This window comes from Haemaphysalis longicornis, unplaced genomic scaffold (assembly GCF_048455015.1).
Source record: "Haemaphysalis longicornis isolate Haplotype H1 unplaced genomic scaffold, Haemaphysalis longicornis Haplotype H1 scaffold_12, whole genome shotgun sequence".
NCBI classification, from domain to species: Eukaryota; Metazoa; Arthropoda; class Arachnida; order Ixodida; family Ixodidae; genus Haemaphysalis; species Haemaphysalis longicornis.
In genome coordinates this window covers 62,976,417-62,994,275 of record NW_027526225.1, presented here as the reverse complement: position 1 = coordinate 62,994,275, position 17,859 = coordinate 62,976,417, and the positions used below count along the sequence as shown (strand labels likewise).

The following is a 17,859-nucleotide window of genomic DNA, read 5'->3' as shown; positions in this document are numbered from 1 at the left end:
GCCGTAGATTCTCACGTATTGACAGCAGACGCAACTTCTGCAGTGTTTGCAACTACACGGGGAACTAATTATGACAAGTAAAAAAAACTCAGCGTAGTGATTTTTTTTTTCTGAGGTGTGTACGCTAGATTGAGAGCTACAGAGCATTTGCAAGAAAGGGGCTTTGCCACAAAGCATATTTTCCTGACCGACCACGAATGGAAGAAATTCACATGAGTGCGCTGCGAAAAATCTACTTCATTTTCACTTCTTTATCAATTAAAAATTGGTGGTAATAAATTGTTGAAAAAAAAACAATCAATAATAAGTTAATCAAAAATATAGGAAAAACGTTTTTGTCCGGTTATTTTCACACGGCGCTTTCGGCGCACGGGCGTATCAGCATACAGACCCCCCGGACGTTTCATTGCAGGGCGATTCTGACAGAAAAAGATATTCAGGCGTGTCAGTGATTGCCTAATAGAAAAAAAATGACCCCGCATCTGCTCCTTTCGTTGCAAATGTCGACGAAAGACGATAGTCGCCCGACGCCAATTTCAAGTAAATGCCTCCCTTCTCTTTCCCGCTCACCTCTGATGCCGTTCCTCTCCCGTTTCGTTCCTCCCAAGATAACACGCTAGAGGTTTGCTCAAGCCAATTTAAATTTACCGCGTCCCACTTCTCCAGGTCGGGTGGCTCGATGCCAGCGCTGCCGTACGGCAGAGACGCGTGTGAATCGAGGCACCCTACTACAACGTTTCAAAAACCACGTTGCCCTACTCCACGAGCGTGCCAAACGGAACGAGGAACCTTTCTAGTGGAACCTTTCGTAGCGTTTGCCGTTTTATTTCTTAGATGCCACCAGGAGATATATAGTAGCGCTGGCGACAGCAGGCGACGGTTTTCTACAGTTGATGTAGTATTTCATTAGCTATCGCAAAAGCCAAGCATCCATGATTTTTTTTAATAAAGGAACGCGGCGAATATCACTTATGTATTGACTTTCTCCCTCATATTGGCGTAATGTCTTGTTCTTGTTCAATAATGTTAAAAGTGTGAACATAGACACCGGACTTAGACGTTTAGATTTGGCTATGGGTATTTAAGACTGTTGCGCAGCACCTGTTTCACTTTGGCAGGGTGGCTGAATCGAGTGAGTCACAGACAGACCGACAGAACAAAACTTCTGCGTTTAAGTAACCAAAGAAAGACTATCGTCTTTTAAAACAAAACAGTGAACTGTGTAAATCAATTCCGCCTGAGCTCAAAGCATGCCGTAATGGAGGGCTCCGGATTAGTTTATGCCACCTGGGTACCTTTAACGCGTGTAGCGAAATTCCGGGTCACATTTTGTCGTTATGTTTGAAGGCCACATGTTCCTGTCCTTTAGCGGTGGCGCGCCGTTTATTTCAGGTTCCGTAAAGGGCAAAAACACAGGGTTACGTCAATGATTTTTAATTAAAACGCTCATGATAATGAGTAGCTAGAAAAACAGGCTAGATATCAACAACGACATTATCTCAAGGGTACTGTTGCTCGGGTTATTATTCCACGAGTGAGCAGAACATTATTTGTTAGGGCCGCATACCCTTCCACAGACTTAAAATTGTACAGTACGATTTGCGTTCTTGCAACTTCCACGTCAACAACGCACACATGTTGATGCTTAAAACGCACGCCTGAACTCGTTTTTGTACTGAAACGCCCGTGTAACCGGCGGCAAACATCGGTGTGGTACCGCGAAGTTGCTGTACTTTGGAACACCGCGGCGCCGTTCGTGCCCCGTCACGTCGGTGATCGACCCAGGGACGTCCCACACCCCAACGAACCATTTCCCACGAAGTTCAGGGACCGTGGTCCTAGCTTGGGCCTTGCTGCTTTTCTTTAATTCTTGATGAGAAGTGCGCTTGTTGGACGTGGGCGGAGCCCATGCAAAAGAGCTTCGCCTGGTTGATGGAGCGCGAGACCGAACCAGGCAGGATCTACGTCGGTCGAGAGAGAAAGCTGGCCAGTCGTCTCGGCCGAGCGAAACGATATGTGTCCCCGTATTCGTTCAGTTTTATGACGGACTCTGGTTTTATGGGTTTTATGTTGTATCCTGCCGAACGTATATTGTTACACAGGTTCCATGCGAGTCCTTGAAAACCTTAAAAACCCCTGAGTTCGAAAAGTTTGTTTTCAAGACCTTCGAAGTCTTAAAATTCGCAGAGACTATTAAAAATTCCCGAGTTTTGTAAACCTTTTTCTTTGTAGTGATCGTGAAGCAACGTGAGACTATATACGTAAGGACTGACTGAGTGTTTGTTTCTTGAATGATCTTCTTTAGCTATAAACGTTTGCATTTTGCAACGCTCTCAGGCAGAAATGTGTCTGTAGCCTTGGTTTCGAAAGGGGGACTGTTCTTAAGACAAGTCCCCTATACTCGGAACTCGGGTTCAGCTGAAGAACGACAACGGAAGTTCCCACTGCGCCTCATCACCGTAGCCAGCTGTTCCTCGGCGCTGCGCAAAGCGCGCCTTACTACGGGTACTTTGAACATGACGAGAGTCGTTTCAAAAGTGCCTTTTCGTGAGAAAAAGCTTTTCAAAACGCGCGCCCGCGCTGACATCCATGATCCCGGGCCGTCGCTTCGACGGAGTGATACACTGCATGAGCTATTGCCGTTCTTAACTTGTACCTGAATATTGGGTCTAGCATACAACGTTGCCATTCTTCGACAATTGAGAGTTTTAGCTGACCGTTAGCGACGGTCCGCTCCGGTGTCGGCGGCCCGCTCAGCGCAACGTTCGCGGCCAAGCGTGCCACGCATGCGCAGTGGTGGTTGCGCTTGCTATCGTAGCGAAGCGGACCGTGATAAGCGGTTAGCTAAAACGCACGAATTGTTAAAGTTCAAGCCTCCATTTTTCCTGAACATCGGTCTTTCCTAGATGTCAAACATGGTTTCAAAGGCCTCTGAGACTCGAATGTCAGTTGTCGTGCTCCTTCGACTCAAATGCCATTTTAACCACATGCCTTTGAATAACACCGTGTAGCAGCTCAAAGGTGTCGTTTGAGTCAAATGACATTTGACTCAAAGGCCTTCGAAACGCTCGTGGAGCTCGGGTATGACAAACAACGTTATACTTGAAAATCTGCAGAGAGCCTTGACAAGCATTTAAGCCAGCCTAAATAAACCCTGATTGTAACACCCCAGTCTACAGTCTAATCCTTATCAACCTTAAGAGATAACGAATGTCCCCCAGTCCGTCGGAGTCCATCTGTTCTAACTTCAACGCTACGTCGCGACGTACTGCACGTAATTTGGCGCTACATTGGAAGAACGGTGTATTTTATAAGGTAATTCTGTTAATTCGATAGTTCGGGTCAGTGTTGCCATCGCTGGGCGTCAGATATCCACTAAAAAGCAATAAGAAATCCGACAGATTCCGCTAGATTCTAAAACATATCCGCTAAATTTCCCGCTAGGGCCTACTTTATTAGAAAAACAGTGCAATTTCGTATTATAAATACCTTTATAATTCTCACAATCTCCCCAAAATTACGAGAGCTGAAATAACATATAAAAAAGTCTTCCAGGGAGGCTTCAGTGCGGCGGTCGTCGCCATTTGTCAACCTCATCACAGATGAGGCTAAAAGTTATAAATGTTCACACTGATGAAAAAAAAAAACTCACAGGTCAACAAAAAACACATCGAGGTCTTCGTCGCCGCTGTCGTCGTCTGATATCATCTCTACAGGAACGCTGGCGCTTGTTCGGGGACCAGAAATGAGACTTGGTTGCACATACGTTGCAGATGCCCCGATGGCACTAAGAACTGCCGCGGGCGGGAAGTTCGTAATCAGAACAACGTTTCTTGTGTCGCTTCAGCCCCGCTCTTACGTCGAGGATGGCGTTTGTAGTTTCATGCTTCAGCTTGTTCCGCAGCTTGGATTTTACTATTTTAAGCTGACTAAACGTCCTCTCTACTTCGGCATTTGAATACGGCAGCACGAGCATCGACATGGCAAATCTGGCCAGCTCGGCGAACAGGTTGTCGCCGCAGGCGTCCTTACAGGAGTGAACTTCACACCAGAATGACTGCGTGGATGATATGCGCTTCCAGTTCAGGAGGGTAATTTTGCTCCACTGGTTTTGAATTTTTTCTATTGTCTCAGGGGGCACTGCCATTGCTTCCAGCATGAGGAATCAATAGCTCCTTCACGACGCACAAAGCGTTTTCGATCGATAAGAGTGATGTTTCCTGGAGAACTGTGATCTTGTATGGAAGTCGCTGTCTGATTTGATCTACTAGCGTGGTAATAAACCTTATGCAGCTTCCTCTCATCACAGCTTCATCTGCGAGAGAGAACCCGTCGGTCTTCTGAGCTTTCACGTTATCAACGTACGTCTCAAACAGGTAGCCCAGATATGGCTTGGGGTTCAAGTGGTCCTCAAGTCTGCACGTCAGAACGTCAATCTGCTCTGTCGGAATTACGACTTTTTTAACCAAGCTTGAAAGCAAAGTCATAAGGTCTCTTTTGCAGGGCGATTTTGAATCGGTGCGCTGCGTGAGGTATCCGCCAGAAATCCGCTATGAATGAAAATGACCCGTCAAAAAATCCACCAGCCGCTAGACTAACTTTTTCCCCATCAGAACAAAATGAAATCCGCCAGATTTAGCGGAAAATCCGCTAAATTGGCATCACTGGTTCGGGTAATACTCCCCCCGCATTTTGCGTCGGCTTTGTAGTCCCCCAAAAAGCGGTATAAGCGAGGCTTTGTTAGGTATTACTTTATTGGTGCCTGCAGAACGACGGTTTTTACGGCAATTCTACCGAGTGAGAGCTTTGCAAAGTGATATTTCGGAGCCAGTTTTTGCTGCCCCCTTCCCGTCCGAACCCTTAGGACAGAGGGGCCATAAATCTTTCTTTTCCGTTAAAAGGTTGTCGTTGGCTTATTTGTACACGTACTTCTTGCGAACCAAGGTGCACAGATTCGTGCGTTAAAACGTGACTCTACAACTAGTGAACGCGCTGATATAAAAGAATAGCCGGTGAATATTTAATCCATTAAGCGGAAAAACCAGCCTAGTAATATAATATTATAGCAAGAATAACGCAATATAAGAATAATAATAATTTTAAGACAAACGAAAAAAGAGGCTGTCGTGCCGTCCACTCGCATCGATTTTAGTCGTCGAGCCACGCTTGCATTGTGTTGTGTCTACTGTCTTTCGTGCAGCTTCGTAGCGCTGTTCAACTGCAGTATTCAGCCGTTTTCACTCGTAGGCCGGAGCGAGCATTGTGGCGTTAGGCTTGCGCTGCAGACTTCGATTTTCTTTTTTTTTTTTTCGTAGGTTGGTCTAGACATTATTTTTTCTCGTTTTTCAGCTCTAACTTTCGCATAAGTTTCGACGCCGCTATAGGGGACAGTAGACAAAACTGGGCATGATGCGAAAGATTCATGTCAGTACAACGCGATGGGCCGTATTTGAGATATTCTAGGTAGTTGGTAAGGATTGTGTGTGTAAGTGTGCGTGCGTGCGTGCGTGAACGATCCAGGCGTCCCGCTTCCCTCATCCAAGAGAGGCCTAGTTTAGGCTGGTTGGTAGGTCATTAGAACGAGAAAATGGCGCTGGTACACCAAAAGCGGAGAGAGGGGGATAAGTTTGGACAATTTTATTTTGAGAGTGGTTTCGTATATATACACAAGTACTGAAATTTGACACACGTGCGAATGCATATTTAATCTCGTGGCGTTCGATGCAGAAAATCGAACTCTCTTCTTGATAGTTCTTCCACGCGCGAGGTTAGATGCCCGTATGTTTGCAAGTGCAGAGGACCAATGTGTCAGCACTGCTTTATAGAAACCTCAATAAAAGAGGCATATTTTATGCCTCGAACACTACAAGATTAAGTATGTGTTCGCACATGCGTCAAATTTCATCGAAAGTTCATATAGGGAGCCTTTATCAAAATAAAGTCGATAGATAGCGCCCCCGGTGTTTGTGTAAACGCTGCTATTGAATCGTTGCGGAACCCAGATGGATCATGGACGCCAGGTTTCGCAGAGACTGACTACTAACAATTCGTGGGTCCCTTGGTATTTCAAAGTCCAGTACTAAGGCAGTGCTACGAACAACTATTCAAGCTTGTGGATGCGTGCATTTGAGTGGATGCTTGCGTACGTCTTTGTCCGAGGTTGTATTGAGAGCCAGTAAAACAGATTTTCTTTGTTTGTGTTTGTTTTTTACGGCTGTTTTGTTTCCGGTCAGCCATCCTCTAAAGTTTGTTAAGTGTAACAAAGAGAAATGTGTCTCTGTATTTCGTTGCAGAAAACGTCTCGAGGGCCGAGATATTTTTCGCATATGCTCATGGTTCGTTTTGTGGCGTTCTTTCGTTCGAAGATTAATAGCATCCAGCTTTTCCAACTATACTCCGTTCCCACGAACTATATCCGTGTTTGCTTTTGAATATGAAAAAGCAGGGGAAAAAAATCACGCTCTGTATGTTTGACTAGAGTGGCCATTGTTGTGCCATTTGTTCTATTGATGCATGAAATGACACGCGTATTATATTTTATTGTATATTAGTACGCTCCGGAAGCAACATGCCGAAACCGTGTCGCATCTGGTTTACCATGTAAGTTTGTTCATTTTATTCCCTGGGTTTATTCATTTGATTAGGTAGATATCGATTCGTCGCGCGCCGCTGACTCTGGCATCAGAGTCCCGCTTTCTGGTGACGTCATGCGAGAGGCGTCAGTGGCGTCAGCCGGAACCCTTGTTTACGTGACTGAGTCATCGGTCCGTTTGTGGGTATCTGCGACGTTTCCGTTTTCAAAAATGATAACTGATGTGGTACCACGGCATGCTCAGAAACCGGGCAGATTCGTGGTTTCTGTACAAGCTGTACCGTGAGCTGGATCGTTGTTTGATCAGCATAATTAAAGGTAGCAGCCACTTCGCTGTCGCTTTCCTGCGGTTGGCTTCGTTCCAAGCCGGTCGCATGCATCGCCGCACACTCATAAAAGAAAGGCCTTGTTTTGGCTAATCTTCGTCCCAGTCTCTCGGGGCTATTTGTTGTTCCCCGTTCATCTTGCGGGTGCCGCGAGATAATGAGTGGCAAGCAGATTAGCGCAGACGATTTCGGCCTAATCTGCTGACCCGCCACTGAGTCAATAAACGATGAAATAGAAAGTCGAGCAGACGACACGCTTCCCTGGTGTTCGCCCTCTTCTCCGTGCAAACCTGTGTAGTGCACAGAGTACGGACAACCGCTGGTGCGAAAGTTGGGTGCCCCGCAGAGCTGCGGCGTTGCGTGTTTTGACTTGCGCGTCCACGAAAGACGAATTGTCGCCTTTATTTCTTTGTTCGAACATACATCGTAACAGAACCTTAGCCCACCATCATCGTTATATTTGATTGAGATCGGCAAATTGTGCATTAGCGGTGAATCGGCGTTTCGGGTTTCTGGCAGCCGTAGTATTCGAATAAATTAATCGAGAACGGCATAGTCAATATTCATCGACATGGGAAGTTGCAAGTATGAACCAAAGCTCGGGAAAACAGCTGTTTTGACGAACATTTTTTTTTTTTATTAACTATCGGGGCAGCGTCTTTCGATTTGTTGACGGCCAGTTTCACCGGTGTTAGTTTTGTTCTCACCCGTATCTGGTTTGACTAAATACGTGTCGTTATTTAGCATGCTTTAAATGTTACGGACCTTTAATGATCAGTATAATCAGCATCAGTGTTATGGGGGCTAGAATATCAGTGTGCTGAACGCGCCCGCTGGGTTGAAAAGGAGCACGTCGAGAGAAACAAAATGGCGGTCATTTCCGTACCCTGCTCTCTTGACGAACTCTCGTAAATGAACCGCCCGTACCACGTGACCGCCAGCTGCCTCCGCTAGGAACGGAGAGCTGCAGCGATTTCCAGCAGCAGACGGGGAGGCAGCAGCAACAGCGCTGCGGAGAATGGTCGCTCGGCTTTGTTTTCAAAACAGCAGCGCCGACCAAGGAGCGGTTCCTTCGCCGCTGGCACAAATGTAAGTTTCCAAAAGGATGGGCTATTCTTCCCCCGTTACCGGCGGCTTTATTTCTCTCCCTGCGTGAACCGTTTCTCGGTCCCGCGACTGGCCGACGCCGCGGCGAAAAAAAAAGGCGTCGAGGATCTTGTCTTTGTATTCCCCAAGTGGCCTTAGAGCCAATCGATGAGTCAGCCTGTCCCTTTGTTCGGTAGATTTGGCCGGTCCATTTCGGCTGTCACGTATAATAGTGAGGCCTTTTTTTAAGGTCGACAGCGCAATGCGATGCAACCGCAGCAAGCGTGAACATCCCGTGCAGGCCACACAATACTCCTAGCCAGTCGCCTCTCACATTTTGCGTGTTGTTGTGCCCCGGCCTCGGGCGCAGTCTCGTGTTTCGGTCGTGTCGATGCCGGCTGCGTTTCCCTTTACCGCGTACTGTCAACGTCGCTAGGTTGTGGTTGCACGAACAGAAAGTCTGCGTTCTCTCAATCGGGCAACGGAAAACGTCGATCCGAGGTTGTGAAAAAACAAATCCTCAGTGCCCGTGCAGCCTAGTCACTCCGAATGCATCTCTGCTTTCAGTTTTCGGATATAGCGCGCCTTTTTGATGGTGAGCCATTATTCACTTTTGTTCCGCCATCCGCAGTGTCATTTGCTACGAACCGAAGTTGTTTTGTGACCTTCTGGGAAGTACGAGCGAGTAATAGTACCTTGCCAGCTGGCGTTGTTGTTGCTTGGGGGGGAATCTGCTGCAAAGGCGCCTGTAATTGAGATAGCCGTGGGTCGGCAGTTGGGGTGGTCATATAAGACCCTACACCTGAAGATTAAACGTTTAGCATCGGGCAGACCTTTGAGCTGGAGCACCCAGTGTGGAAAAACACTCGTTGAACTGTCTTACTTGAACAGCGTCACCGCTGTAAAACAATGGCATTGTCAAAACCAACTTACGGCAGATTAGGGAGCTCATAATTAAGCAATGCCTCTGCTGTTGCATTGCATGGAAGCACAGCAAGATGGTGAAGAGTTGTCGTTAAAGCAACGCTGGGGTGTAGTGCAGGGTTTGTAGATAAAAAATGGTTAACTGACAGTGTTGTGATTGGTCTGGTTTGTAGCCCATGGAATGAACACTCTAAGCAATGCAGTGAGATTCAAAGCAGGTTTCGTTTTCAACCAGTCTGCTCTCTTCTAAGTGTGAAACCAAGAAAGGGGAATGGCTGCAGTTACATTGTGGCCGTTTACGGAAAATTTGCAAGATCGGGAAAGGCTTGTTTTTATTTTGTGTGTGTGTTTCAACCTTGCGTTTCATTAAAATGAATGTTGCTTTTCATCGTACGGGTGCCACAATCCGTCATTTCGCTACAGTTGCTGCATTATTTACGTGAGAAGCGTCTTGTTAGACGGCACCTCGAACCAGTGGCTTACACATTATCATGGCTAATTCACTTGCACCCCTGTGGCAATCTATAGTCAATACATTCTATCATGTTATTTGCTGCACCATCACAGATACATGGCTGTGCTTAGAAACATCTTGCACTGCATTCAAGCGGGTAGCTACTACTACTTTGCAGCTAGCTGCTGCTACGTGTATTCTGTGCTGTACACCTAATGCTTTTTGTAGGGAATTCTGCTATTGAACACCAGTTTGCGGGTGCATTTTGGCATGTCACTATCAGATTTCTAATCAAGAAGAAATGTGCTCATTCAACCTGTGGGAAGAGCCCTCAGGTTGCCAAATTCCCAAAAAATCGCATTGACGTGTTGCAGTACTCTTTCTTCCCTTCCTCTGCGGAATCGGGTAGCGGAAAGCAACTATATGAGAAATGGGCTTATTTTTCCGTCGCAAGAAGTGCAAATTTCCGGCTGAATGGAAAAGAAATCCATGCTAGTTCATAAATCTGCCTAAAAAGATGCACATTGGGCTCACTGTGCATATAACATGGTTCCTTGTTACTTGCAACCAAAACAGTCTGTTCAAATTTCAAGAAACAATGGCCCTATGTTGGCTTTAAACGAGTCTTCAGTGCCCGCTACGTGGCATATGCTTGTAACAATAGGCTTGTCTGCTGCAATGAAATCTGTGTCAGCATCCCATTCATCCAGTAAGCCTCCTGACTCACTCACTATGTTTACAGCAAATGTAATCAATTGCTATGCCCCCCGTGAGCATAAATGTTGTTATTCTGTTTGATATGGGGCTGGGAATGCATCTTTCATGCTTACCTTCTAGATGTACGCAGAATTGTACATAGATGTACCTAGAATGTGTCGTGCATAACTGAATTTCTGACCACTCGCTGTTTCCAAACCATGTAAGGGAACAGCAATAGGCTTCTATTTTACCGGTGCACTTAATGGTTTTCAGAGGCTAAAGTAATTGTCACAGTTGCTCTCAGCTCACGTGGCCGTATTTTTGACGGAGGGATAATACAAAAATGTGGCTGCACACAACATTTACTGCCTGTTTTAAATGGCTCGAGTTAACTTGAACATTTCCGCTTTGGTGGGCCTCAATGTCTAAGCTCCGTTTTGGCTCGTGAAGAGCTTGAATGTGTAAGCACGTGTATAAGGGTGTTCAACTTGTATGCCTCGAAAGCAGCCTTCACAAGGCAACACTTCACTTGCATACAACTTACTCACTGGAAGGTTTTCAGAGTACCGTAATCTGTTCGCTCAAATGCTTCGATAGTCAGTGGTTGGTTTAGCGAGCAGAGTCAAAGCTAGCGCATGCTCGGTTGACAGACAGGTTTGCTGCGCATGCAACACCTTCAAAAGCGAAGTTGTTGCCAGCCCGTGCTCATGTGACACAAATTTGTTGCCCTTGTGGTTGCTTTGATGCTGCCTGTCGGCAGTCACGGGGCTTTCAATTTGTCGGTGGGTCGCTGTACTCAGAACCTTTGGGAGGCTCTAATAGAGGTGTCGTAGAAATATTGTAGAACTCTAGTAGAACTCCAATCTGTTCTTCTCCCTCCCCGCTGCACAGTCCGCACCACTAGCGTCATCCTCCTCCTGGGCGTCGGCTCCTTTGTCTGCTACAAGCTCTACTGCCAGCTGCGGCAGCGGTTCCGGAAGCGCAAGAAGTCCAAGCGGGAGACTGTGTCGCTGCGGAAGGCGCATGTGCGCAACTGGATTTCGGACGGCCGACATGGTGGAGGCATTCAGGTGGGCTGCGGCCTTACTCCGCTTGACTGGCTCTGGGGAAGCTATAGCATGCATTGACCAATAGGGAAGGTGGATGGGGGGACAGCAGCCAATGGTGGCACCAGATGCACGGGCAACTATGTTCCTTGACGGCAGTGTTTGTTGGACTCTCTTATTGGCCTGTGGGCAGTCCGGGACTGCTCTCACAATAAAAACACTGTGGGCAACAAAAAAATGATAAATTGAAGAAAACTTGTGTCGTATGCTCCCATTAGTGAGAAGCAGACAACACAACACAAGCTATTTCTTTCTGCTCAGGGCTGTTAGAGTGCCTCTTCAGACGGCGCTGATCTCGGAGCTCTGCACGAAGTTACTGTAGCAGAGGGCAGCAAGAAATGGGCCGACTCCCTTCACCTGTTGTAATTGAGTGTCGTAACTGGGAAGTGGGGCTGTTTGAACCAGAATGCCAAGTCCGCTGCAGACAGGATGGAGTTGGATGTGGCATTGACCGTCGGATGTGCTTAATTTGCTTCCCTGCTAGCGGTGGCTGATGTGCATCAGTCAGCCTTTCTTAGGAAATTTTGTGAGCAAATGATTCCCGAACTGTTATCTTGGTGCGCACATTCACAAACCACTAGATGTACTTCATCCAAAGTCAGGCTATTTTTAGCAAACTGCAAGTTTCCCTAGACTGGGCAGTTAGCGACCCACATCGCAGGGTTATTAAGTATCTCTTTGTAATGGAATATCAGCTGACACACTGACATTCGAAATAGCCATTGATGGGTTTTGCTGTGGTCAAGAGAGGGTAAAGTTTTGCTGGAGTCGTAGGCGCAAGGTTCTCGTTCTGCCAAAGGGAAGTCTGGGTCATTTGGTGTGTTTGCATGGACTCAGTTGAAGAACAGGGAGAAAGAACGTGCCTTGCAGGATTTGTCGCGAGATTTGGCCGACACAAGCAAGGGAAAGTTTTTTTTTTTTTTCTCCTCCTTTCTTCAGTGCATAGAATGTCAACCATTGCAATGGCCTCTGGGTAGATTTATAACTGCATGTATATTTAAAGAAGGCTGCTATTCTGCACGTTGTGGGTGGCACGCGAGTATTTATTGCGAAAAGTAACGTCCTAAACTGTTACACCCCTCCCCCCAACCCAGGAACGCTGTCTAGAAAGCGACAATGAATCTGATATCACGGAGTCATCGCTTCAGGACACCAGCCAGGCATCATTCGGAGATATTGTGAGTGTGTCCCAACCCTCTTGGCCTGTGTTGAGCTGTTCCCTGCCCTTTGCTTTTGCTGCACGTATTTCATTGCCAGAAAGCGCTCTCATGTGCTGTGCTTTCTTTTGGTAGCTTATGCCTTTAGAAATCTAGTGCAGCTGCTTGCGTGCTTTCGACTCCTCAAAAAGTGTGCGTTGCAAAAGGTGGATACATGTGTACATAGGCATGGAGTAGCCAAAGTTGTGTGAAAAGCAGCAATAAGGGAACACGATTGAGACGAAAGTGTTTTTCCAAAATCCCATCTGTTTTCGACGTGCAAGCTGTCGAGAGCATTGTCTCAGCTAGTTAACCTCCCAAGTGCGTAGCATCGGCCTTTGTTCGAGATGGATGAAAAAAAAGAAACTTAAAGAACAAAAGTATCTTTAGAGACACAATTGCGCCTTGGGATAGATCCTCGAAAAATTCCCCTTTCTTCATTCTGTCATAGCGTGGGATGGGTGATTGTATAAGTTGCCTGTGCTTGCAGCCTGTGCTTAAGGTTTCAGTCTTGTGCCGTTCCTTTTTTTTTTTTTTTTTTTTTTTTTTTGCCTTAAATATGCTAAACGATTCGTGGTACCAAATGATGATTGGTCCACGATTTTAGTGACATAGTTTGTAGTGTTTGTAGTTTTTTGTTTGCTTGTACGCATTTAGCGCAACGCCCTGCTTTGTGTGCCCCCTTGCTTTTTTCAGCCCAAGCCTGTGACTGAGCATGCCCAAGCTGAGAAAAAATGTGTATGTGTATGATTTCGTTTACGCACTCCCTTCCTTTGCCCTCGCAGCATGCTTCAGCACTGCTAACCCTTTTTTTATTATTTATTTATTTATCCTGCACGATTTGTTCAGTGGAGTGCACTCATGTCCCTTTGGTATGATAAAAGTCGACCCTGAATAATTCGACCCTACCTGGACGACTAGTAATTGATATACCATTTCGGGGACCAGCAGGTCTTATTAAATTGGGAAAATGGAATTAACCAATGTTGAGTGCAAGATGAGTCTAGAAACCTTAATAGGTGGCATGCATTGTGTTATTCCGAAGGATTGCCAAAAATTAGCCAAAAGTTATTGTGCGCCAACGTTGGGCAAATTGCATTTTTCGAGAAAATGGACCAGCTCATGATTCACAGAGACGGTGAAAGCACTGGACAGTCATGGCATGACAATATCTGACGCACTTAGCGAGGTCCCAACCAGCTCAATTCCCAACATTCCCCCTTTCTCCCGTCCTTACATCCTCGGGATTGGATTTGGCTTGGCTGTGGCTTGCAGGACGGCAGCTCAAGCTGCGGCGGCGGTTTCCTGAGCGACGAGGACATCTGGGACATGGGGGTGACGTCGAGCAACCCGTACGAGCCCGTGCGCTTCGACAACCAGTCGGGGGACGTGCGCTTCGAGGGAAGCTCGCTGCCCAAGTCGTCGACGCCGCTCAACATCGCGCGGAAGGGCCACAGCAGCGGTGGCGGCTTGCACCATCGCAACAGGTGGGTGTGGGCCGTTCACCGGGGTTGCATTTGTTGGGAATCTCCGAAGCAGCCGGGAGCAGTTGTCCAAAGTAGCATCATCACACTCTGCTTTTTACAGCGTGGTTGTTTCTAATGTACGAAGTGGCAAATAGTATTTGCCAGAAGTAGCACTTTCGCAGTTAGTGACACTAGAGGAAGTGCCGAGCAGTAGTGTGTTTGAGGGCGCATGGAGGTGGAAGAAGTGTAGGAGCAAATAAAGAATCGTGAAAGTAGGCAAGTGAGAAATGCTAGAATGGAAAATAATCCCAAGACTTACTGGGGAGGACAAAATGGAAAAGGCACTTGGGAGATGGAGGGAGGGAAAGCTGCATTTCCATGAATGCTGCACATGCACATGGTTGTGCATAGATAGATGTGTACTGTACAGTGATCACACTTTGTGCTTTTTCGAGCATATATGTGCAGCTGATACCACTGTCACACGGGCACTTTCAGTTACGATCGAGCTCAATCCGGATCGGGCGCTGCTGCTACACGGCAGTTTCAATCGCGAGTGAGCCCGATCCCGCTCAAACTCAATCCTAGTTCCATTGAGGCTTCCAAGCGCGATCGAACGAAAGCGGCGATACTCTCGTCCGCACTCAGTAATGGCACGGACGGTGACCACTCCAAGTAACGCCACAAATTGTGTGAAATAACTTGACCCAAACAAGCGTGCGGTAACATTTACGTAGTTACGTATACCTACGACCACGAGAAGTTACCAGATGCCGGCTGCAAGTACATTTTTAGCGTCACCTGGCATACACGAGTGCAACCGGTGCGACTTCTCGATCGCGATTGAAACGTGCCGCGTAGCGCGGCAGTGCGTCGAGCGCGCTCAAAAACTTGATCGCGATTCACTTTAGTCACAGTTGAAAGTGCCCGTGTGACGGGTATAAGGGAACAGGTTGCGCAGAAGGTCGCAAAGCAGACATGTTCACACTAGAAGTTTTGAACAAAAAGCTAAAAAAGGCGCAGTGCTGGAAAATTTTTGTACAGCTGAGAGTAGCTTTGTTGTCACATACCTGTGCAGTACCGTAATTACCCGATTCTAACGCGCACCCGATTTTCCAGGCAAAAAAACCGAAAAAACTTGCACCTCCATTTGTAACGCGCAAGGAACTTTGTGAGCAAGAAAAACGAATGCGAGAGAAAAGGGCGATTTATTTCCCGAAGTAATCTCTCGCATCTCACTCCTCGTCGCTCTCCGAGAGCTCCTTGTCGCCTTCCGCTGACCGCAACATCTCGTCATTGGTGCCGTCAAGCGCGTTCGCGATGCCATACTTCTGAACGTACGTTCAACCATGTTCGATGGGATTGTGGCCCACGCCTCGCACGGCCATCCCGCGAGCCCAACCCACGAGCCCTCGCATGCCCAACCGCTCGTTGAGAACGCTGGGAGCCGCTCGTAAGCCGCGGAAGCGGCGCACCTTCGTTGCCGCTGCTGCCAATTACTGTTATCAAACACGCAAGTGGAATAATTTGACGATTTGTGTGAACGCCGAAACAAACGCCTAGGCACCTAGATACGAAAAATGGTTGCTAAAAGCTTTGGCGCCATTTTGAGATGGCGATGGCGATGGGTGGAACGAAATTTCAGCTGTTTCGGCAGTTTCGGTTTTGTTACAGGGGCTAGAATTCTAGCCACTGTAGTTTTGTACCCGATTCTAACGCGCATGCGATTTTTCGGGCTATTTTTGCAGAAAAAAGGTGCGCGTTAGAATCGGGTAAGTACGGTACTTGGGGCGACGCTTTGTTTCCTAAAGCTTGAGTGGCAGCACAAAACTGTCTTGGAAAACGAGTACAGTGTAGCCCTCTTACAGCAAACCCGGTTTGAACGAAATCCCGGCTATAACAAACAAAGCTTCGTTTCTCGTTACCATATGTATACATATATTTTATGTCCAGATATAGCGAAAAACAGATATAACACTGTTTTGCGTTTCCCGATGTGGTTGTTATAAGCAAGCTGGGCTGTATTTACTTCTGCTTAGGCCTAAATTTTCTGTCCTAAAAAAAAGCACACTGTTTCATTCTTACAGGAAAACAAAATTGGAAGAGAACCGGTCTGCGCGCCAGAACAAGTCCAACCCAAAGGCAGCCTCGCCTCCGAAAGCGGGCAGCGGTTCGGGCGACTTCGCATCATCGATCAAGAAGCACAACAACAACAACAACGAAGACCGAGCGCCGCTCTCCGACGACTCCATCTCCCAGGACCCCGAAGGCCTGCTGGACTCGCTCTCGTACGAGGGCGGAGGCGAGTCCACGACTCCGTGGGCCACCAACGACACCGTCTCCCTGCTCGCTAACTTCAGCATCGGCTCGCTGAGCGAGCGGAACCGGCGCACGGAGGAACTGATCTCGTCGCGTGTCGCCGACAGCCAGGACGAAGAGACGGATGAGTTCTCCGTCGGCGGCAACGGCGGCATGGTCTCGGACTCTGCCTTGCTGCGGCTCCGCAACTCCCACTCGCGGCAGCTTTCCGCAGACAGCGAGGCATCGGACTTGAGCATCTTCGAGCAGGCGCAGGCGCCCCACCGCGTCCCCTGTGAGGCATTCGAGACGATCGACAAGATCGAGACCATCCTGCACGACACCAAGCAGGAGCTGCTCGACCTCGATGCCGATTTGGTCAGCCTCCGCGTGTTCCAGAAGCTGCCGCAGAACTATGACGTCGTGCTGGACGACTCCGCCAAGGCCGGCGCCCAGCGTCGCGGAAGCATCCGCAACGCGAGCGACCACCTGGACAGCGGCAGCGACTTCGGCAACTCGCTGGAGTCGGACAGCGAGAGGCTGGCAAAAGAATCTTCGGGGCCCAGCCTGGAGTGGGACTCCCTAAACCTGTCGAAACGGCTCGAAGAGCGCCGAGGGTCGGACTCGACGGACTTTGGCGGGCTCAGCGAGCTCTCCGAGACCGGCGACGTCGGACCGCCTCAGGGCGTGCTTGGTGTGGTCCGTCGGCACAGCAGTGGCAACATCCAGGGCTCGGCGGGTACGCTTCGGGAACAGATCCAGCGGATCCTCTACACGGAGTCAGAGTCGTGGAAGCGGCAGCTGGTGCGGAGCCAGACTCTGCCGGTGGACCAGTCGCTGCCGGAGTCGGAGCGGGACTGTGCTGTCGCGTTGGGGCCCACGAAGCATGAGCCCATTCCTTTGAACAAGATGACCACGGTGCCGGAGGAGAACACTCCAAGTCCGAGCAGTGCGTCGGAGTTTGCTTCATTTGCGGCGAGCAGCGACAGGGACGCTTCTATGGACACCAATGGAAATGATCTGATGGATGTGCGGAGGGACCACACAGTGTCGGAATCTGAGTCTGATGACGGACCGTTTGTTAGTGTTGAAGACAGGGTCTCCCTGGCGGACTATATCCTTGGCTTGTGTCACAAGAACAGGCACGGACGCTCTGATGGCGCTGAAAAGGTAGCGTGTGTTTCGTTGCATCATCGTGTGCGTTATCAAAGGCAGACCAAAAGACCAAATCGCTATTGGATAACCTCTGACAGTTTCACGAGAAGCTCCTAAAACATGGTTAGCGAAGCCTCATATGCGCGGCGTCCTGTGTCTTCTGATTTTTAAGTCGCTTGCACAAATGTTGACATGCAGCACCTAGAGGGCAATGCAGGTATGCGACGACCTGACATTAGACTTAGCATCACATTTCGAGGTCTAACCTTGTCAACTGGTACGTGCAGTGAGTTCGCCATTTTGGCATGTCTCTAGGTATAGGTTACCCAACAGGCCAGCATCGTGCTTTGATGTACAATGTCGTCAACTGTACACATTTGAAAAAGAACTAAGCTACTAGTGCGAGTTCACAACATAAGACCTCAACGTTAGGCATAAGCTTCAGCATGTACCTGAGATTTTTCAGTTATTCTAGCAAATAGCAGTGCATACTCACAGTGGTGTATCGGAGGACACTTTATTCAGAGAAGCGTATGCTGCTTTCACATGATATCTTG

The 17,859-nt window shown here is 48.1% G+C and overlaps 1 protein-coding gene across 4 annotated transcripts in view; it reads left to right on the top strand.

The window, feature by feature from the left end:
- The window catches only part of LOC144162747 (uncharacterized), a 93,383-nt gene that overhangs the window by 63,587 nt on the left and 11,937 nt on the right, over nt 1-17,859 (top strand). For 2 of the 4 annotated variants that reach the window (XM_077693389.1, XM_077693387.1), the window contains exons 2-6: nt 10,973-11,151; nt 12,282-12,365; nt 13,080-13,121; nt 13,659-13,870; nt 15,937-17,317. In XM_077693389.1, the coding sequence (XP_077549515.1) occupies nt 10,973-11,151; nt 12,282-12,365; nt 13,080-13,121; nt 13,659-13,870; nt 15,937-17,317 (1,898 nt within the window). Of the gene's footprint in view, nt 1-8,290; nt 8,600-10,972; nt 11,152-12,281; nt 12,366-13,079; nt 13,122-13,658; nt 13,871-15,936; nt 17,318-17,859 lie in introns of those variants that run through there. The other 2 variants (XM_077693390.1, XM_077693388.1) reach the window with 2 other exon arrangements.